The sequence below is a fragment of the Lissotriton helveticus genome, chromosome 10 (assembly GCF_964261635.1).
Source record: "Lissotriton helveticus chromosome 10, aLisHel1.1, whole genome shotgun sequence".
NCBI lineage: Eukaryota > Metazoa > Chordata > Amphibia > Caudata > Salamandridae > Lissotriton > Lissotriton helveticus.
In genome coordinates, this window is record NC_136071.1 from 341,520,280 (window position 1) to 341,543,347 (window position 23,068).

The following is a 23,068-nucleotide window of genomic DNA, read 5'->3' on the forward strand; positions in this document are numbered from 1 at the left end:
AGGGCAATCCATTACTCTGCTGTCCTTCTAAACCCCCCTCCACCCCACCAACACCACACCCCACCCTAGCTTAAGGTGCAGGAACAGCTTCACCGACTTGCCCTTGGCTGAGGAACCAATGGGGCGAAGCTGCCATCTGTAGGATTATGACTGAACGCCTCTAAGTCAGAATCCCCCCTAAACCGTAACGATACCGCAGTGCCATGGAGCCTCGGTTGGCCTGGGATAGCCGGCCTCTCTCGGGGGGGGGGGGGGGGGGGGCGGTGTGTAGAGCCGCTCCCTTGGGGATCGGAGCGCGGATGGAAGGGGGCTGCCTCCATCGCCCTTTGCATCAGTCAAACTTGAAAATACCAGCAAGATGGCCAGCTTTTTGTTGGCTTTTCTACGGTGAAGAACTGAAAGGTGGTGCAGTAGAGGACCATCTCAGATGGATTGTGTTATTCATAAAGATCTTCTACGATCTAGCTTGGAAGTAGCCCCCAGAAGAGTTACATACTAACTTCACCAGAGCAAAGACTGCGCTGGTGCATGTTGTAGCAGTCATGAACATTTGCCAGGCCACTACGTTGGTGTCCCCTCCACACGTTCATAAGGCACTACTGCCAGGACATCCAGGTCTGGCCAACGCGGCATTTCACCCGATATGTCTGAGATTTCCTCGTCTGAGTCCATCCACTGACCGGTCAGCTAAGGCGGGGCTGCTTTGATATCTATGCGCATGGAGAGAAATCTGCAATTAGAACTCTCTATCGGAAGAATAAGTTACTTACCTTTGGTAACGCTTTTCTTGGTAGAGCCTATATCTAACTGCAGATTCCTCACCCACCCTGATCCCCCGATCTGTGGAATGTTCTTCTACAGTCCATTAATAAGAACCCAGATCTGAACCATGTGCACACTGCACTTATGATCTCATTGTAACTCTGAGTCAGACTGCATGGACTGAGATCAGAAAGAAACTGACATCAACGTTCAAAGATGAGTCTTTTAGTCCTCTTTTCGTGACCCTGAAGTGAAGCGGCTGATGCCACCTGTTGACATGTAAGAGAGTTGCTATTAAAGTTTCCAGATCCAGTCTGGCGCCTGTGGGAAATTCACAAGTTAGTCTCTAGCATAAAAGGTGTTTCTGAAGGCAATTGAGTTATTTTTTAGGTCTTGCGTCAGACAGTGCAGGTGCTTTTGGTTGCAGGAGATTTTGTTTACTTAAGGGTAGGGGCTTAGAGCCCACCCATTGCTTAACATTGGTTGGCTTCATCCCTCCTATGTACGTGCTTTTGTTTGGTTAGAGTGCGCTAATTATATTTCCTCTTGGTGTGTTTATCCCTCTCGTTATGCAGGGCCATAGTATGTGCCTTTTTTAGGTCTCGCCTAGGCAGCGTTGCGCTGTCGCTTCGAAACCTGCTGTATTCAGGTTTAGACTTGAAGCTCTGCCCACTTTCCGACTATCTTTTTAATTGGCTCCGGCCACTTTCCTTTTGTAAATTGTAGCTTTTCATTGGTTATTAGGCTTAGTAGTCCCTCCTTAGTACTGCCTTGTCTCATCTTGTAACCTTCCATGAGGACACCCCCTGTTACTTGTGTTAATCTCTAGGTTTCAATTACTGCCTCTGAGCACTATTTGGTTAATTGGGTTTCTCCTGCCTGCTGTTGCAGGCAGTACACACACTCACGCGGCCTTGACTTTGGTTTGTTGTTTGTGGCGCAGAATGCAACCGCGTGATTTGATTATTCCTATTTATTAACTTTTTGGTTTTAAATCGTCCCATTCCGTGCTTTCATTTTATTGGCGGTCGTGCCCCTTTCTTTAAATGCTCCTTGTCTAAAGAAAGGTGTGTGGCTGCTATTAAAGTGAAAACATGGAATGGGGCGATTTTACAAAAAAATCATTTGTTTGTCAACTTGACAAACAAATGGTTTTTTTTGTTGGAAAAGGGCTTTATACCACACTTTCACTTTAATGGCGGACACGCACTTTCCTTTTGACGAGCTGCGTCTATTTGAAAGGGGCGAGGAGCCATTACAGTTAAAGCGCGGCATGGGGCGCTTTTACAAACCTGCATTTGCAATGCAATAGGTCTCGCATTTGCGAGAGTTTAAGCTATTGGCGTAAATGACAATGCCTTTTATGTATCTGTTTTAAAAGCCAACACATAAATAAGACATTGTCATTTACAATGCCAATAGCCCAATCTCTCGCAAATGCAACACCTATTGCATTGCAAATGCTTGTTTTCTTTTGGAGTTGTTGTCAGGCTTTCTATTTCCATACCACTCCTCTCCTGCTTCAAACACGCTTCACTATGGTTGAGAGTTTATTTTCAAACTGCGTGTGTTCATTATATTTTGGGGAATTTTGTTGTATGACAGACGTGCACCCCTCTTTCCTCCATGCGTGTTACCTTTGACCCCCCATCTTTCGTCCTTGTGGGATTTGATTCTTCTCTCCCTATCTGGCTTTGTTACTGCCTCAAACACTACCCACATTTGAGACCGTTTATTTTAATAGTGCATGGGTCACTTACATTATTTGGACTTTTTTATCCGTCCCTGTGGCTTTTGACATCCTTCCCACTCTCGGTCACTGTGGCTTTTGACATCCCTCCCTTCTACTCCCTTGGCTTTTGACAGACATTTAGCATTTGACTGGCCGTACCATGCAGCGACTGGCCGATCCATGCCATACCACACCGTACTGTATATGTACAGCAGCCACACATTTGTACAACATGGCATGGTTTTTGAACTAGGTGTGTTCACGAATAGTGAAATGTCGGCTGACAGACATACCTCAACCAATCCGATTTGGAGTACTCATAAAATGGTGGTATTAGAGGAGGCGTGCAAACTACACCGCTAACATTGCGATACGTAGTTCTAGAATTTTCTTTTAAAAGAAAAGGCTGTGTAATTTTGTCAAGTTTGTCACTCGGTTTACAGCTTTTTTTCTTTTGTTGAGAACAAAAATTCCTTCGAAAGTTTGCATGTACAGTAAACATATTGTTCCCTTCTCCATAACTCCCTCCTGTTCCCTTTAGAAAAGTAATAAATCTACATTAACTATTAATACATTGATGTTGAGTGACTATAATTCTTTGCAAACTTTTGTGCAGAGTCATCAAATGGGGCCAAAGCAAATTAATTAATATCCAAAAAGTTCCTTTTCAGTGCAAATTGAGAGAAAACAATACCTGGACTAACCATAAGCTCTTTAACTATGTATGTGGCAGGGGGCGGTTGTGCACTTGTGGCATAATTGAACATTGACCAGAACACTAAGGTGGTCTACCCAATTCCCTGCCTGTTGCCACACATACACATCTAGAAGTCTGTTATTGCTCTCACATCGTGGTAACGTTTTATTTTTTTTTAAATTGCACAGGTAAACGGCAATGTCAAACAATAATGACACAGTAAACTAGTAAATGAATCGTATTGCAAAATAACATTTCACAAACGTTAAATATAAAATATGTAATTAACACACTATTGTTTTCTAGTAGAAAAAGCCAAATCTATTGACTTTGTCAGTGCATGTTTATAAGTTGTTTTAAAGTATATCCTGGTGATTGCACCTGCCTTAATGCTCTATGAACTGCTGGCTACAAGAAGTCTTTCTCGACATTCCCAAATTTTAGAACATCATAAGATGCCACTGTGTTCCTGCGGGGGTAGCTATAATGTTAAATAGCAACACTTCCTAACTGCTTACATAACTGGTATGGCAGTTATCATGAGCCAAATTCTTGTTTTCTCAGTGATTGTCGGGAAGTGTACTGTGTCAGATTTTAACATTTAAATTGATTTTGATGAGGTGGAAGTAGATGCTCCACGTCGCCCTTTTATTTAGGAAATATTGCTGTTGCAGCCATCTAAATTACCTTTGCTTAATGTTAGTTATGGATTATTGCAGGTGCTGCAGCTTCTCAACCAGCAGTGCTAGAGAACGGTGACAGGGGAATTGGAGAGAACTTCATGACTGGTATGTAGTCACAAGAGTGATATCTTATGAGTGCCGCTCCTGTAGATATAGGCTGTTTAAACATTGTTGTAACTACTCAATAATTCTTGAAATTCCTCCTTCCCAATATGTTAGGAATACCAGCGCTGCAAGCAGGTTCCGAAAAACTTTCTCTAAAAGATGCTGTCACTTAGACGTTTTTAATGAGGACCTAGTACAAGCACACCCCACCCTTCAACTTGCACCCTTGCCTCTATTTGGGCATTTTGAGTTCATCTTGATGGCTGAATACGTTGGTATGAGGATTGTTGCCACTAAGTTCATTGTCTGTTCTGTTGGGACAGAGTTGAGGTAGCAAAGGTGAGACTTCTGTTGATTAATTAGCAGAGTATTGCCCATCAGATTCTGTGAAAGGTTTCTAGGAGAGATTTCTAACTGCAAATTGCCCACCTTAGAATATTCCCCAGGTGTGAGACTGCATCCAGAGAATCTTGAGCAGTACATCTGTGTTCCAATCGGTGGTGCCAACGGCTCATTGTCCACATCATTCATGCCATTGACGTGGATGGTTCGTACAAAGCGCCACCCAGGTGTGCTGATATCGGTTTCAACAGTTGTGGTTCCAGAGAGCAACCCTGGTCTCTTTTTGACCAACTTCTTCTCGATTTTTGTCAAGACATTTTTCAATATTGTTTCTAGTGTTCTAGGGACACGTCCCCCAAAAAACCGACAGGTTTTATACCTTGTGGGAGGTGTCGCAGACAGATGTCTGTGCTGTGACTGATCTCCACTAGGTGTCTTTGGTGCTTGGGGTCGGGCCCTGACTCCGTCCTGCTCCGGCTGATGGTTGATGCACCCAAAGACGATTTTGGATAGGAAGATGAAGCTCCTCGTGCAGCATCGGAAGAGCCTGTGTCACTCATGGTCTTGTAGAAGATCTGGAGCAAATTCCCAAAGTCGTTCCTGCAACTGGTCATCCATCAAGTCCAAGTCATCATTGGGCAAGTCTTTGAAGAATCTTTCAAAACATGGAGCGTTTAGTGTGCACCAAGAAGCCTAAGTTCTTGACGTTGCGAGCAGGGGTTGGGATATCACCCAGAGCCGCCGGCCAGTTCTGTGGTCCCCAAAGGCAAGGGTTCTTCTCAAAGATCAACACCTAATTTTTTATTGCCATTCAGTTTCAGCGAGTTGTAATTCATCTTGAGCCAAACAGGAGTTCAGGGACATGGAGCTATAGTACGGAGCGGATGATGAAGAGAAGATGATTTGGGTATCATCTGCATAGGAGAATAGTGAGATCACAGCGTTCCACCAGATAGGCACGGGGCTCACATAGATATTGAAAAGTTCCTGACTCTGAGCTGATCCATGAGGGACCCCAGAGGTCAGTGCATGACACATGGTTGAGGAGCTCCCTATAGGGAAAGAGGACTTCTACTCCAATGCCGTTCACTGAATCCCCAATTGTGCCAATCTCAATATGAGCATGTCATTGGACACTGTGTGGAAGGTGGCGCTGAAATCGAGTAAAATCAGTGCTGCTCTCTCACCCTCATTTAGGAGCCACCTGAGGTGTTCTGTAGCTTACACGAGGGCGCACTCTGTACTGTGTCCCGTTGTAAACCCTGATTGGGAGTCATGTAAAAAATTTAGAGACGCCACAAAAGCGCAGAGTTGAAAACAGACATGATTTTCTAGGATTTCAAACAGAATGGGGATCAGAGAAATAGGTCTACAATTAGACCAATTGGCAGCATCCAAGTTGGGTTTCTTCAAAAGGGGAAGGACCTTGGGGCCAGATGTACAATCAATCAATCAGTAAATTTATAGAACACACTACTCTCCAGCGAGGGTTTCAAGGCGGGGGGGGCGGGGGGGCGGGGGCGGGGGGTGCTGCTACTGCTTGAGCAGCCAGGTCTTGAGGTGTCTCCTGAAGGTGAGAAGGTCTTGGGTCAGTCGGAGGTGGGTGGGGAGGGAGTTCCAGGTCTTGGCGGCGAGGTAGGAGAAAGATCTGCTGCCTGTTCTTGTTCTTCTGGTGCATGGTACGGTGGCGAGGGCGGCTGAACGGAGTTGGCGAGTCGGGGCGTAGAACGAGCAACGTTTGTTGAGGTATTCGGGTCCGGCGTTGTGGAGCGCTTTGTGTGCGTGGATGAGGAGCTTGAACGTGATCCTCTTGTTGACAGGGAGCCAGTGCAGGTCTCTCAGGTGGGTGGTGATGTGGCTGCGGCGGGGGATGTCCAGGATGAGGCGCGAGGAGGCATTCTGTATGCGTTGTAGTCTTTTCTGTAGCTTGGCCGTTGTCCCTGCATAGAGTGCGTTGCCATAGTCGAGCCGGCTTGTGATGAGGGCTTGGGGGACAGTCCTTGTTTCTGTGGGGATCCATTTGAAGATCTTTCGTAGCATGCGGAGGTTGTTGGAGGAGGAGATGGCGTTGACTTGCTTGGTCATAGTGAGCGATGAGTCCAGGACGAACCCAAGGTTCTGTAGTAGGGGATCTCGACGTCGAGAGGCATGACGGCGATCTGCTCCCCGTCTCCCCAGGGCTCTGGGTCGAGGCGACGTCGACGTCTAGGGGATTGACGAGACCGCCGTCTAGATAGCCGACGAAGACGTCCTCATCATCGATGTCGTCATCGACGTCGTCAACACCTCGACGTCGTAAGGATGCCAGTCTGCGTCTGCGTCGGCGCTCGCCGTCGAGGCGACACCGCCGTTTGCCCTCGGTGTTCACTCTGCGCTCGCCGTCGAGGGACACGTTCGACATCAAGGCGCAAATCTTCAGCGTCGAGGCGCAGATCTTCAGCGTCGAGGCGGAGAAGCCCGTCGTCGAGGCATAGATCGTCGATGCCGAGACGGTGTTCGTCGTCGTCGAGGAGGCGTTCTTCGACGCCGAAGAGGCGTTCGGCGCCGAAGAGGAAGAGATCATCCTCCAGGAGGCGTTCTGGAGTCAGGAGTCCTTCCGGATCGTCCGGGGCACGACGGCGACGTAGGTCACCGACAGGGGGCGCTGCCTCTCGATCACCTACACCAAGGAAGAAGATGAGGGAGTCACCGGAAACAGTGTACTCTGTGGTGTACGCGACCCCCAAGCCGAAGTTGGCTACTCCTCCTCCTCCACTGCCTAAGGAGCCGCCTCCGCGCACTCCTCCACCACCGCCTCCTCCTGTTCCCCCACATGCACTGCCAAGGCCTCCGAGGTCGGTCTCATTGACGCACCTCCCTACACCGCCTAAGGGGGCACCTCGGCCGAGGTCCCCGGTCAAGCCACCACCGCAGGATCCGCCTCAGGCACCTGCGGATCGCCCAAGGCCTAGAAGACCTTGATCTCGCTCCGGACAGAGAAGGAGATCAAGGAGTCGTCGTCGCTCCTCGACGAGATCTAGACGACGCCATAGGAAGGGTCGGTCTAGGTACAGCACGGGTTCGTCCAGTTCAAGGGATTATTCCCCAACCCTATCAGAATTCCCTTGGACGAGGGTATCCCCTGTGGACGACGTGGTCTCCTTTCAGGAAGTCTTGCTGAGGGGTGTGAGCAAGCTGGGCATCCAACTGACTGTGCCCACGCCTACGACCTCCGTAATATTTGAGACTCTCCACAAGAAGCACCTATCTAGGCCTCTGTTGCCCTTAGTGCCTGGATTAGTGGAGCCCGCCATGGAGCTCTTCCTCACTCCGGCAGTGGCGAAAGCAGCCCCCTCTAGGCTGCAAAAGAAGTACAAGGCTCTTGATGCGGACCCGGCTTTCCTCCGTTTGGGTCCAACTCCGGATTCCGTGATTGTGAGGGCAGCAAGGAAGCAGCACGCCACCACCCCATTCTCAAATGTGCCTCCGGACAAGGAGAGTAGCTGGTTGGACTCGGCAGGCAGGAAGGTGTGCGGGACAGCCGCTACCTCCATGAAGGCTGGCAGTGCATCTGCACTGTTGGAGCGCTATGATCGGGCACTTTTGGAGTCCCTCCAACAGTTTGCCGACCTCCTCCCTCGGGAAAAGGAGGATTTTATGGAGATCCTGAATGAGGGATTGCTGGTGTCGAACCAGCTGATCAGTGCAGCTGCAGACTCGTCGCTCCTGGCTGCCCACGGGTACTGCCATGGAGTTAATCAGAGGAGCCACGCTTGGCTCAGACTGACGTCGCTGAAACCTGAGGCCCAGCAGAGGGTGGCCAACCTGCCCCTCTCGGGTGAGACCCTTTTCGGGGAAACACGCCGACGATGAGATGGCCCGCATGAAGGCTGAGACTCTGACGGCGGTGGGCTTGAAGAAGCCCAAGGACCAGAAGAAGAGCTACCGCCCGTTCCAGAGACAGTACGGGGCACAGGGCAGAGGGCGAGGTCAACAGTCTGGACAACAGCAGCAGCAGTTCCAGAGGAAGCCCTTCCAGAAACATCAGAGGGACAGGGGCGGTCAGCAGCCTGCCACCGCGACCAAAGGCCCGGACGGGTCGAGGCCCTGAGCGATTACTTCCCCGTCATCCGTTACCTACTCCGGTGGGGGGAAGCGTTCAATATTTCCTGGCAGAGTAGAGCAAAATTACTCAGGACAAGTGGGTGCTGAATATTGTTTGCAATGGATACAGTCTTCAGTTCACCAGCCCGCCTCCAGCAATTCCACCGGTTTGCTCGCAGCTGCGCGAGCTCCAGGCGGAGGCAGATACCCTGTTAAGAAAAAGGGCGATAGAAGACGTCCCTCTGTCTCAAAGGGGAAGAGGTCTGTACTCAAGGTTCTTTCTGGTCCGCAAAAAGGACAAGAACGAGTTCAGGCCTATTCTGGATTTGCGACAAGCAAACAAGTGGATTCGCAGAGAAAAATTTTGCATGCTGTCTTTGCACCAGATTTACCCTCAACTGCAAAGGGGAGACTGGCTGTGCGCGATAGATCTACAGGATGCATACTTCCATGTGCCCATTGCACAGAAACACCGGAAGTTCCTGCGATTCCAAGTCGGCCCATCACTATCGGTACACAGTGTTGCCGTTCTGGCTGAAGTCTGCGCCCAGGACCTTTTCCAAATGCATGGCAGTGGTAGCGGCACACCTGAGAAAGAACAAGCTGTTTGTCTACCCGTACATGGACGATTGGTTGATCAAGGCATCCTCCTTCTCGGAAGATCAAGCGCACTTCCAGAAGACGTCCGTTCTCTTGAACAAGCTGGGGCTGCACATCAACATGTCCAAGTCTGTCCCGACTCCGGTCCAATGCCTACAGTACTTGGGAGCCTCCATCAATACGCTGTCTGCAAGCGTGTCTCCTTCGGAAGAAAGACGTTTATCACTCCTTCGGAAGGCTCAGGCTCTTATGACCGCTCCATCTACGACAGTGAGGACGGTGTCTTCTCTACTGCGGTCGATGGCTTCCTGTATCTTCCTCACGCCACACGCACGGCTCCACATGAGGCCGCTGCAGGAGTGTCTGGAGGATCAGTGGGACCAGAGGAGAGGAAACTGGGACGACAAGATACGACTGTCTCCACATGCTCTACAGTCTCTGAAGTGGTGGTGTTCAGCGGAGAATCTCCTCAAGGGGGTTCCCTTCCACAAGGACATTCCCACTCAGACTATCGTGACGGATGCTTCTCTCCACGGTTGGGGAGCGCATTCCGGGGATTTGCAGATCCAGGAACGTGGTCCCAGAAGGAGTCCACGTATCACATACATTTTCTGGAACTCAGAGCTGTTCACTTGGCACTGAAGGCCTTTCATCCGTCCTTCCAGACCAACTCTCTGCTTGTACAGACGGACAATACGACCACGATGTATTACCTCAACAAGCAGGGGGGCTTGAGATCGCGCACCCTGTCGCAGGAGGCGCAGTCGATCTGGCACTGGCTTCTTGCCAGGGACCTGACGATAACGGCTACTCATCTACCAGGTGTGCAGAATGTTCAGGCGGACGCACTGAACAGACTGATCCAAGAAAACCACAAATGGGTCATAAACGACGAAGTACTGGGAGACGTCTTCGCCAGGTGGGGCACTCCAGATGTGGATCTGTTCGCCACCGCCGAAAACAGCATATGCCGAGACTTTGCGTCCAGGTATTTCCAGCAGGGGACGCTGGGGAATGTGCTATGGATCAACTGGTCGAACAGCTTTCTGTACGCTTTTCCACCCATTCCCTTGATTCCGGCGGTGCTAATCAAGCTGGCCCAGTCCAGGGCGTGGATGATCCTGATTACCCCGGAATGGCCCAGACAGTGGTGGTTCACGGACCTGCTTCACCGGTCTCTCCTTCCTCACATTCGGCTGCCGTTCAGGCAGGACCTTCTCACGAAGTTCGGGGGGCAGATGGTGCACCCCAATCTCTCGTCTTTGAGTTTGGCGGCATGGTTCCTGAGCTAGTGCAATATGGCCATTTGAATCTCCCTGCAGAGTGTATGGACATACTGAAGGAAGCCAAGAGACCCTCCACTAGGACTTCTTATGCGTACAAGTGGAAGAGATTTTGCATCTGGTGCAAGTCCAAGAACTATGATCCAACGACATGTAAGGAAGATGTCATCCTTCCGTACCTTTTACATTTGGCGCAGTCTGGCCTTTATTTTCATTCCATTAAGGTTCATCTTGCTGCGCTGACTGCCTACAGGAAATGCCCTTCACAGACCTTCTTCCAGATCCCTGTGATCAAAGATTTTTTGGAAGGCTTGAAGAAAGTGTTTCCTCCGGTCAGGCTCCCTTCGCCTTCATGGGAATTGAATGTGGTGCTGTCCAGATTGATGAAGGAACCTATTCATAAGGCTTCGTTGCAGCACCTGTCCTGGAAGGCGGCGTTCCTCGTGGCCATTACATCGGCCCGCAGGGTGAGTGAAATTCAGGCGTTGTGTTGCCAAGAACCTTCTACTGTATTTCATGCTGCTACGGTTGTTATGCGTACTCACCCTAAATTTCTTCCTAAGGTTATTTCTGATTTCCATGTTAACCAGACCATAACTTTACCTACGTTTTTTCAGAATCCTTCCTCTCCAGCGGAAAGGTCTCTACATTCCCTGGATGTCAGGAGGGTGTTGAAATTCTATCTGGATAAGACCAAGGATATTCGTAGGTCAGACCAATTGTTTATCAATTATGGGTCAGTCAGAACAGGTCTTGCCACCTCAAAACAGTCCATTTCGAGGTGGATTGTGTCCTTTATACAATTGTGTTATCAAAAGGCTAATAAGACCTTAGCGGGTAAACCTAAGGCTCATTCCAACAGGGGCAAAGCTGCCACGACGGCTTTATGTAATGTTCCCGTTGCAGAAATCTGCAGGGCGGCACTTGGAAGTCGGTCCATACCTTTGCTAAGCATTACTGTCTGGACACTGATTCCAGGGCAGACGCTCAGGTTGGGCAGGCTTCGCTGCGAAATCTGTTCGCACAGTAGTGGTGTTATACTTCTTCTTCTCCACCGCCGCTTGGTGTGGGGATGGGCTTGCCATTCTATTCACTAGATTATGACTATACACAGAGATCCCCTACTACAGAACGAGTAGTTTCTGTCCTGTAGTAAGGGTATCTCTGTTATAGTCCTAAGCGCCCGCCCTCCTCCCCGGTGGAGAAAGATGTTCATGTTCGGAATGCTACAGGTCTGGCGTTATACGCCTTCAAAAAGAACTGAAAGTAAATGGGACCTGCAGGGCATTCTGGGATACTGAGAAAGTTCTAGAAAGTTTTCTTAAAGGCACGGTATCCCTTTTTGAGCCACATAATGGCAGCCTATGGGGCTTGTCTGTCCTTCCCTTCCTCTCTATCATTCCAGAGGCTTTGTTGGTAAAAGGGGAAGTTTTTCTCTATGGTAAACTTGGCAGGCTGTGCTGCTTGTGGTTTTGGTGGAATGTCTAGTTGAAGTACTGGACAGTGTAGCCAGTGGATATAGGCTGCATTATTTGTCTTTAAATTCTCTCTTAAGTGTCTGTGCAGGACTGCAATTGTAGACAACTTAAGAGATTATTTTTGATTGCTCCGGGGTCCATTCTCATGAGCGGGACTATTCACTAGATTATGACTATAACAGAGATACCCCTACTACAGAACTGGAGTTACAGGACCGAAACTACTCCTTTCGTGCGTGGTCGGTGGGAGTCGGTGCTGTGCCCAGGGCGGCGGGCCACCAGGAGTTGTTCCAGGCGGAGGGGGATGGTCCAAGGATGAGGACCTCCGTCTTGTCTGTGTTTAGTTTCAGGCGGCTGATCTTCATCCATTCGGCGACGGCCCTCATTCCTTCTTGGAAGTTGGATTTGGCGGTGACTGGGTCTTTGGTCAGGGAGAGCATCAGCTGGGTGTCGACGTAGGAGAAAATGTTGAGGTCGTGTGCGTGGACAATGTCGGCGAGGGGGCTCATGTAGATGTTGAAGAGCGTTGGGCTGAGTGATAAGCCTTGGGGTACACCCCAGATCTTGGTGGCCTCTGAGTGGAACGGGGGTAGGCGGACTCTGTGGGTTCTGTCGGCGAGGAAGGAGGAGATCCACTCCAGGGCCTTCCCCTGGATCCCTGTGTTGTGGAGACGTGTTTTTAGGGTGCGGTGGCAGACCCTGTTGAAGGCAGCTTAGCGGTCTAGGAGGATGAGGGCTGCGGTTTCTCCGTTGTCGAGCAGGGTTCTGATGTCGGCGGTGATGAGGACGGTCTTGGTGCTGTGGTTGCTGCGGAAGCCAGGGACGGGTCGAGGGAGCCGTTGGTTTCGAGGAAGTTGGTCAGTTGCTTGTTGACTGCTTTCTTGGTGACCTTCGCCGGGAAGGGGAGCAGGGAGATGGTCCAAAATTTTTTGAGGTCATTGGGGTCTGCTGTCGGCTTCTTAAGGAGGGCGTTGATTTCAGCGTGTTTCCAACACTCGGGGAAGGTGGCAGATTTGAACGAGTTGTTGATGATGTCTCGGAGGTGGGGTGCGATGATGGTGTCTGCTTTGTTTAAGATGTGGTAAGGGCAGGGGTCGGATGGAGAGCCGGAGTGGATGGTGTTCATGATCTGGGTGACTTCTTCGGTGTTGACGGGGGTCCAGCGACTGAGGAGGGCGGTGGGGGGGCGTTGGTTCTGCGGCTGGTGGAGGCGTCTGGTTTGCGAAGCTGTCGTGTATGTCTGCGATCTTGCAGTGGAGGAAGGCTGCGAGGGAGTCGCAGAGGTCCTGTGAGGGTGGATGTCGGAGTTGGAGCTTGGGTTGGAGATTTCCTTCACGATGCTGAAGAGCTCCTTGCTGTTGTGTACATTGTTGTCTATGCGCTTTCTGAAGGCCGTTCTCTTGGCGATGCGGCTGAGCTGGTGGTGTCTACCTATGGCAGTCTTAAGGGCCTCGAGGTTTTCCGCAGTCCGTTCTTGGCGCCAGGCTTTCTCTAGAGTTCGGCGGGATTTTTTGGAGTCCTTGAGGTCTGTGGTGAACCAGGTGGTTCTCCTTCTGTTGTGCTTGTTCGGAGGGTTCTTGATAGGGGCGAGGGTATCGGCGCAATTGCTGATCCACTGTGTGAAGTTTGGGGCGGCGTTGTTGGTGTCCGAGGCGTTGGCCGGGGGGCCCTGGGCGAGGGAGGTGGTCAGCTGGTCAGTGGTGACTTTGCTCCAGCATCTTCGGGGGATCTGCGGCGGTTGGATGTGTGCGGCGAGTTTCTTGTAGGAGAAGTGGATGCATCAGTGGTCGGTCCGTGACGTTGGTGCTGGCGGTGAAGATGGGGTCCAGCGTGTGGCGAGTCGGGGTGTTCACTAGTTGCTTCAATCCGAAGTTGGAGAGGTTGTCGAGCAGGGTGGTGGTGGTGTTGTCATTGTTGTTCTCCAGGTGATAGTTCAGGTCCCCCAGGAGGATGTAGTCTGTGGTGGTTAGGGTGTGCGTGCTGACTAAGTCGGCGATGGATTCGCTGAATTGTGGGAGTGGACCCGGTGGTCTGTAGATGAGTGTTCCTCTGAGGGTGGTCTTGGGGTCGGTGTGGATTTGGAAGTGTAGGTGCTCGGCGGTGTACGACCCATTTTTGCATGTGCCAACAGGTTTGCGAGCCGTTTGCGCGTGCAAAAACCTACAGGGCCATATACAAAGCCCATTTAGCGAGTCACAATTTATTTGCGACTCGCTAAATAGGTTTTGCGACTTGCTATTAGGAAGGGCCGTTCCATTCCTAATAGCGACCCCAAATGCCATGTGTGACTGTTTTGCAACCGCAATTGCGGTTGCAAAACATTCGCCGTTTACCACCCTTCACACAAGGGTGGTAAACCACTCGCAAACTGGAAGGCGTCCCCAGGGGACCACTTTCCCCTTTGTGACTGGCTCTAAAAATATTTTTTAAGGGCAGGCAGTGGTCCAGGGACCCACTACCTGCCCTTAAAAAATGAAAAGAAAATGTTTCATTTTTCTTTTTTTAAATGCATCCGGCTACATTAAAAAAAAAAACCTGCTTTTTTGAAAAACAGTCCCAGACGTGGGGGTCTGCTAAGCCCAGCAGGCCACCATACCTGTGAGCACGCCTGCCTTTCCCAAGCGGATCGCAAATTGCGAGTGCCTCGTGAATACGCATGAGGTATGCAATTTGCGACCCCATTGGGAATAGCAATCATGGTCGCAGACGCTGTTTTGCATACCAATTTGCGAGTCGCTATCCCCAAAGAAGGTAAAGACAAGTTCGACACAACCGTGCGCTAACTTAATTAAAGTAGTGAGCACCTAAAACTAAAAAGTGAAGGTGAGCAGCACACATCTATATGGCAAGTGCTAGTGGATACCGTGAGTGATCTAGTGATAAAAGGTGACCGTTCGGTAGGCGCTATAGAACCTAAATTAAGTTAGCGCGCGGTTGTGTCGAACTTGTCTTTACCTTCTTTGGGGATCCGAGCTACGCTCTAAATCACTCACTGAATCTTTTTTCAACCCACGTGCCCATCTGCCAGACCCTAGGGCCGTCGCGTTGGGTCATGTACCCCTCCTCTTTTTGTAATTTTGGTCACCTTTTCTTTGACAAACTGAACACCCTTCAAACTCAAATGCACTAGCATTTTCCTTTTCTTTTTCTCTCCCTCTTCACCGTCACTATTTAATATCTCTGGATGTTTTTTCTTTTTGAAACATACTGATGTATACCCATAAATTGTATGCCATTACAGCCCTGAAGAAGCCCGTTGTCAGGGCGAAACACGTTGGCTGATTTCATTCCTGTGCATACTGCAAATACATCTGACAAAAGAAAGATACCGACACAAGAACAATTTTGTCAGTCTAAATATGTACTTTTGATTTGTCTGTTTTATGTTGCCTCTCATCCACATAGTGCTGTATCTTTTTCATGATCTACTGGCAGCAGATCATTTGAGGTGGGCAGTATAGGTTAATAAGATTGTGACTCAGTCTAGTAGTGCTGTCCTCTAGAACCTAGCTGATTGCCTTATACAAATACTGTCCCTTGATATCTGTATACCCCTGCAGTTGGGACATGCTTGTGGCTTGGTGTTCAGGCAATCATATTTACCCACTTCATACCAACCTAAGGTGTTACTGTTTGAGTTGTTGGTTCAGCAAGGCCCTGCTCTAGTCACCTTTAAGGTCAATTTGTTGGCTACCTAGGCCTTTCTATAGTTGCCGGATCAGCCCTTCCTACTTGTTGCCTGTGGTGACTCATTTTTTGTAAGGTTTGCAGCACGTTTCCGTCTTCCCCCTTTCATCATGCCCTAGTCTGATGAGTTTGGTTTTAGCCTATCTGATGTGTCCCTAAACCTATGCACGGCTGTCAGATTTCAGACTCTTAAGACTGTCTTCTTGACTGTCATAACATCGCCACGAAAGGCGAGCGAGCATCTGAAAGAGACACGTTAGTATTAGATTCCTTACCTTAGAATATCCCCAGGCGTCAGACTGGATCCGGAAATGTTTGGTAGCAGTACCCTTGCGCGTCGGTAGGCATCGTCTGCGGCTCCGCGTCAGTTGTCGGCGTCGTGGGCGCCGTGATGACGTCGTCGGAGTACTTAGACGCCGCCTCCGCGTGCTGACGTCAGTTCTTATTTTTTCCGTGCCAGCAAGCGCAGATCTGGAAAAAGCAGTAACCCTAGTAATTTTTTGACTAACTTTTTGATCACTTTTGATTGTTCTCGAAGTCTTTCGACTCCGGTGCCGTAGGGATGCCCGGCTTTAAGCACTGCGATGATTGCGACCGCCTGATGTCGGTCACGGATCCTCACCGCGTGTGTTTATCTTGTCTCGGCGTCGACCACGATGACAAGGCCTGCTCCGACTGCCGGGCCCTCTCTTCGAAAGCCAGACGGGAGCGGTCCCGCAGGCGGCTCGAACTCCGGCAGTCGGTCCCGCGCCGCGAGAGGTCCCGATCCCATGGGAGGTCGAGGGACAGGTCGCGGGCTCGGAGCCACCACAGTTCCGGGTCGAAGTCGTCGTCAGGTAAGCGGCACAAGAAGTCCATGCGGCGTCATCGCTCTTCGGACTCCCCCCCCCCGACGCTCGCGCGATGCGGCCGGGGGTTCGGTTGACACCACCCACGCGGCTCCGACGGAGTCGCAGGCGCCGCGTCCAGCCCCATACCCTACGGTCCCTGGGCTCAACGCGACGCCGGAGGAGGTCGAGCGCTTCCTCATGGCCATGAGGAAACTCTCTCCTCCGGGCTCCGTGGCGCCTTCGGGCCCAGCGGACCCGTCTGGGACCCCTAGCGGGTCGGGGGGGATCTGCCCCGACGCCGTCAGGTGCTTCGGCCCCGGCTCCGCCGACGCCTTCGGGCCCGGCGCCGCAGGTTCCCGTTATCCCGGCGCCTTCGGGCCCGGCGCCGAGGGGTTCAGTTGTTCCGCCGCCTTCGGGCCCGGCGCCGCAGGACGCCGCTGGACCTCCTTCGGGATCTGGTTCGTCGCCGGTGGACCTTACGACCTCCCCGGCGTCGGACCCTCAGGTGTCGCCTCCGGCGCCGTCTTCGGGCGGCGCCGTCCCCAGTTCCACCTTCGTTCCTGTTCCGGCGCCGGGACGGCCCCGATGGGCGCCGCTCCAGACATCGTTTGGAGAGTTTCACTTCTATGAACAGGCCCCATTAGTTGAGAACCCTGAGTTTCAGGAGATGGGTGATGAAGAGGACTGGGAGGGGTCTGAGGACCCTCTGACCAGAGAGTGTCAGTCTCATGAGGACTGGACAGGAGACCTTGGGGAGGCCAGTGGCCTGGACACCTCTCCAGACACTGGTTTTGTCTCCCCTCCTACCGTGGCTTCGGAGGAGGGGCAACATATAGTGTGGTGCTGATGAGGGCTGCCAAGGCCTTGGGCCTTGAGCTCCCCGTCGCGGCCGTGAGGACTAACCTCCTCACTGAGGTCCTTAAACCGCAGTCAAGCTCGGCCGAGCCTCTGCTGCCCTTTAATGAGGCCTTGACCGACGTTCTTCTGGGCACTTGGTCCAAGCCCGCTACGGGTTCGCCCGTAGATAGGAATGTGGCCAGACGCCACCGCCCAGCCCCGGGCGACCCATGTTTCCTGTCCTCCCACCCTACCCCCGAGAGCCTGGTCATCCAGGCCTCAAATTCCCAGACCACATTCCCGTCTTGGGAATCCAAGAGGTATGATCAGTATGGGAAGAAGATCTTCTCATCCCTTAGTCTGGGCCTGCGGTCTTCCAACACCGCCTGCCTCTTGGGACATTGCACCCACTCTGTGTGGGATAATAAGGTCGCGGAGGTGCTGCCAGAGTGTCCGTTGGAGGTGCGGGCCAAACTCGGCCAAGCCCTTGTGGAGGGCCGGGATGCAGCCAAGTATTCCATCAGGTGTGGGCTGGATACCACCGACTCGCTAGGTAGAGCGATGTCAACGACGGTGGCGGTCAGACGCCACGCCTGGCTGAGGTCCGCCAACTTTTCGGCAGATGTCCAGAACACACTCATGGACATGCCGTTCGATGGCCGTCGCCTCTTTGGCGACAAGGCAGACCATGCGCTTGAGCGCTTTAAGGACTCCAGGGCTACGGCCAAGTCCTTGGGCCTCTCGGGCCAGCGCCAGCAATCGGCTGCCTTTCACTCCTTTCGTAGCCACGGAAGGGGTGCGCCCACACGCGCCGCCAGCCACGCTCCGCAGGGCAATACCCAACGCGGTGGCGGCCGTGGGAACCGCTGTCTGGGCCATCGGGGGCAACGGCGAGGTCAGTCCACACCTTCCCCCGCAGCATCCGCCTCAAAACCCTCCTAGTCCGTGCTTTCAGGCCCATGTGACGCCAGTGGGGAGCAGGGTTCGCCATCACCACCTCCACTGGCGCACTGTCACATCGGACAGGTGGGTGCTGCAAATCGTCCAAAGGGGCTACTCCCTCCCCTTCGAGGAGACTCCTCCAGCCATGCCACCGCAGAACCACCGTGTATCGGGGGATCATTTGCGACTTCTGCAGGAGGAAGTTACGGCCCTCTTGGCCAAGGGGGCCATCGAGCGCGTTCCTGGGCCAGAAGTAGGGTGTGGTTGCTACTCCCACTACTTTCTGGTACCCAAGAAGGGCAAAGTGGGCCTGCGCCCTATCTTGGACCTCAGGAACGTCAACGGCTTCCTCCGGAAGGAGTAGTTCAAGATGCTGACACTGGCTCAGGTCCTGGCTGCCCTGGACCCAGGAGACTGGATGGTAGCGTTGGACTTGCAGGACGCTTACTTTCATATCCCCGTCCTGCCTGCCCACCGGCGCTACCTGCGGTTCATGGTTGGCCACGAGCACTTTCAGTTTACCGTGCTCCCCTTCGGCCTTACCAGCGCCCCACGGGTGTTCACAAAGGTGATGGCGGTGGTCGCAGCTCATCTGCGCAGGTTAGGGGTTTCAGTCTTCCCCTACCTCGACGACTGGTTGTTGAAGGCGGGCTCGCCCCAGACAGTCGTCAGCCACCTCAAGACGACGGCGGACCTCCTGCACCAGCTGGGGTTCTCCATCAATGTGCCGAAGTCACACCTGTGCCCCTCTCAGAAGCTCCTCTTCATCGGAGCGGTTCTGGACTCGGCGCGGTTTCGGGTTTATCCGCCCGAACAGCGGGTCCGGGATATTCAGGCTCTGATTCCCATCTTTCAGCCGTTATCCCGGGTTTCGGTCAGGTTGACGCTGCGGCTTCTGGGGCTGATGGCCTCCTGCATCCTACTGGTGCATCACGCCAGGTGGCGGATGCGGGCTCTGCAGTGGGACCTGAAGTTTCAGTGGGCCCAGCATCAGGGCAACCTATCCGACCACGTCCTGATCTCGGAGGGCACTGCGAGACAGCTGCAGTGGTGGCTTACGGACCGCGATTGGGTCAGCGGCAGATCCCTCTCCCTTCCCCAACCGGAGCACGTAGTTGTGACGGACGCGTCCCTCCAGGGCTGGGGAGGCCACATGGGAGAGGCGGAGATCAGAGGCCTCTGGTCTCCGGCGGAGACCCGGTTCCACATCAACCTGTTGGAGCTCCGGGCGATTCGTCTGGCACTGAAGGCATTCCTCCCCTCTGTCCGGGGGAGTGTAGTGCAGGTATTCACGGACAACACCACCGCCATGTGGTACTGCAACAAACAAGGCGGGGTGGGGTCGTGGATCCTTTGTCAAGAGGCTCTTCGCCTTTGGCAATGGCTGGAACGCCAGGGCGTGACCCTGGTGGCTCAACACCTGGCAGGTTCTCTGAACGCCAGGGCAGACGAGCTCAGCCGTCGGTGCATGATGGATCACGAATGGCGTCTGAACTCTGACGTGGCGCAAGGCCTCTTTCAGCGATGGGGAGAGCCTTGGTTAGATCTATTCGCCACCGAAGAGAACGCGCAATGTCATCAGTTCTGCGCGTTGGAATTTCCAGGGCGGCACTCGCTCGGAGACGCTTTTCGTCGCGAGTGGAGTTGCGGTCTGTTGTACGCCTTTCCGCCTATACCACTTCTGCCCAGAGTGCTGACGAAGATCAAGCGCGACCGGGCCCAAGTCATCCTTGTGGCTCCGGACTGGGCGAGAAGGTACTGGTATCCAGAGCTACTCAGTATGTCAGTCGATCCCCCGGTTCGTCTGCCTCTTCAGGAGGACCTTCTGTCGCAGCAGCAGGGGACGGTCCTCCACCCGAACCTGTCCAGTCTCCACCTCCATGCTTGGAGATTGAGCGGCGACAGTTGAGGCCATTTGACTTGCCTCCTGAAGTTTGTAACATCATTCTGGCAGCCAGGCGTCCCTCCACAAAGTCGGTATACGCCTGCAGGTGGAACAGATTTGTGGCATGGTGCACAGCAAAGGCTGTGGATCCCCTCTTTCTGAGGTCCTTCTCTTTCTTCTTTCTCTTGCCCAGCAGGGCTCTGCTCTGGGCACTATCAAGGGCTACCTTTCTGCCCTTTCAGCCTTTCTCAGGCTGCCTGATCAACCTTCTTTGTTCAAGTCCCCTATTGTTAATAGATTTCTTAAGGGCATCACACACACGTTTCCTCCTGTTCCGTTTGTGATGCCTCAGTGGGACTTGAACCTGGTTCTTACATTTCTGATGTGCGCTCCCTTTGAGCCACTTCACAACTGTCCTCTTCGCCTTCTGACTTTGAAGACTGCTTTCCTGGTTGCCATCACCTCTGCCAGGAGAGTGAGTGAGCTCCAGGCCCTTTCTTGTACTCCACCTTTCCTTTCTGTCCATCCGGACAAAGTGGTGCTGCGTACCAAACCTTCTTTCCTGCCCAAGGTTGTCACGGCCTTCCACATCGGGCAGTCTATCACCTTGCCAACCTTCTTCCCACCACCGCATCCCTCTAAAGAGGAAGAGCGGCTCCACCGTCTGGACCCAAAACGTGCGCTCTCATTCTACTTGGATCGCACACGCCAGTTCCGGGTGGATGACCAACTCTTTGTTGGTTACGTGGGCGTGAAGAAGGGGAAAGCGGTGCACAAGAGGACCATCTCCCGGTGGATCATCCTGTGTATCCAGGCATGCTACTCCTTGGCTAGGAAGGAGCCTCCTGCTGGATTGCGGGCTCATTCTACCCGAGCTACGGCGACTACCACTGCCCTGGGCAGGGGAGTGCCCTTACAAGGCATCTGTCAGGCGGCTACGTGGGCATCGCTGCACACGTTTGCAAGACACTACTGCCTGGACAGCCAAGTCCGGAGGGATGGCTTCTTTGGCCGTTTCGTCCTCCGGGACTTTCTGGTGTGATTATTGGTTCGCAGACCCACCAACGGGGTTGGTATTGCTGGGGTATCTATTCTAAGGTAAGGAATCTAATACTAACGTGTCTCTTTCAGATGCACAAGTTACTACTTGCGTAACGATATATCAGTAAGAGACATTAGTTAGTATTAGATTCCTTACCGACCCACCCATCCTCCCCGTTCCGCGAACCAATATCTAGGGTTAGGGTTGTCCCCTTTCAGGGCCCTAGTTTCAATGGCACCAGTGTTGGTTTTTAACATGGCTATGCGTTTCTGGCGCGGAAAAGCTGTGTCTAAGAACTGACGTCAGCACGCGGAGGCGGCGTCTAAGTACTCCGACGACGTCATCACGGCGCCCACGACGGCCGCGGAGCCGCAGACGACACCTACCGACGCGCAAGGGTACTGCTACGCAAAAATTTCCGGATCCAGTCTGACGCCTGGGGATATTCTAAGGTAAGGAATCTAATACTAACTAATGTCTCTTACAGATATATCGTTACACAAGTAGTAACTTGTGCTTTAGGCTCTTTCTGTTGATCTGCTGTATACCAGGTTCTACCTGGACAAAGTGTTTCTCTGGACTTGTGCCTCCTTTCTTTCGAAGCTGGTGACCCCCATTCATGTTGGTCAGTCCATCACTCTTTCGATACAAGTCTACCAGGCACAGTCTGCTGCTCCTTTTTTGGAATGACTGGCAAGGGAGTACGGACTGGGCGAGTCTAAAGCACTCTTGGATGGGGAAAATGCATTTGATTCCGTGGAACGGCTGTACCTATAGGGAGTATTGGAGTGGATGGGGTATGGCCCATCGTTCCGGGCCTGGGTGAAATTGCTTTATACCAAACCTAGCGCCTGTGTGCATGTCAGTGGGGAACTCAACAGAATTCCCCTTGGTGAGAGAGACTAGACAGGGATGTCCCCTGTCCCCTCTCCACAGTAGCGATTAAACTAGCGGCCAGCTGGATTTGAAAAGATGCTCTGCTTTAGAGACTGGGATGTTACCAGAGTTAGGAGGATGTGGTGTCGCTTTATGCAGAATATGTCCTATTGTATTTGGCAGACCCAGAGGGTTCAGTCAACAGGATTCTGGAGATCTTCCGGGGTATTAAGGCACTATTCATATCTCCGGACAAACTGGACTAAACCCTGTCTCTACCCCCTCGTGGGATGGATTCCCTGAGAGGGTTGGGACGTCCTCATACCATCGATACTTGGGCATCTTTATCGCATGCTATAGTAGCCTCTTCTACTCTTTCAACCTCAGCAGGCTGCTGGGAGAATACAGAAGGCATGTGAGCCAGTGGAGGCATTTTCTATTGTCCCTACTGGGCAGGGCCACCCTGTATAAATTGATTTGTTTTCCAAAATTCCTGTGTGCACTGCAAAACTTCCTGGTCGAAGTCCCTGACCACTTCATAGTGGTGGAAGGAAAGACTAAGCTCCAGCTTTTGGATGGAAGAGTACCTCGTATTGCAATTGAGACCCTCAGACGAAAGGTGGCAGATGGAGGAATTGCATTGCCAAACCTCCACCTGTACTACTCGGCACCACAACCGGTAATACTCAACGAATGGTCCTTTGCATGCCAGACCCAGTCCTTCCTCTGGGCCTCACAATATAAACAGAGGGTAGTGATGGGATCAGAAGTCGCACCTCAAAATTGTAAACATCAATGTGGGTGACTGAGTGTTAATGTTTTAATTCTAACGACTGTAGAACTCTGTGCCAATCAAGGTAACAAACACCCCTCTACCTAGGGTATTGGTGCACGAACATCTAGCCAGATCCTCGTGTTTACAGTTAAATCAATTAATTGTACCTCAGCACTCCCAATACTGTATTTATTTTCAAAACATCATTCTTTTAAACGGAGTAGGTAGCTCTTATCACAGGAAAAACTGTTTGACTACTTGAGTGAACTTGTATTTATTAGTTCACATACATTGATATATAAAAAAAAGTCTGCGTGTTATAAATGATTATACATTGGTCATATAATATTTGAACATGCAGAAAGAGCCAACAGCCGACACATGTTTGGTTAGTTCCGTAACTATTTCAAGGCTTGAATAAAGTATATA

The 23,068-nt window shown here is 51.9% G+C and overlaps 1 protein-coding gene across 31 annotated transcripts in view; it reads left to right on the forward strand.

The window, feature by feature from the left end:
* Nucleotides 1-23,068, forward strand: part of MAP4 (microtubule associated protein 4) — a 1,839,191-nt gene that overhangs the window by 472,639 nt on the left and 1,343,484 nt on the right. For 26 of the 31 annotated variants that reach the window (XM_078662502.1, XM_078662520.1, XM_078662498.1 and 23 more), the window contains one exon: nucleotides 3,911-3,979. The exons of the other annotated variants lie outside the window; for them this stretch is intronic. In XM_078662502.1, coding sequence (XP_078518628.1) covers nucleotides 3,911-3,979 — 69 coding nt within the window. The remainder of the gene's footprint in view (nucleotides 1-3,910; nucleotides 3,980-23,068) is intronic. 31 annotated transcript variants of the gene reach the window in all.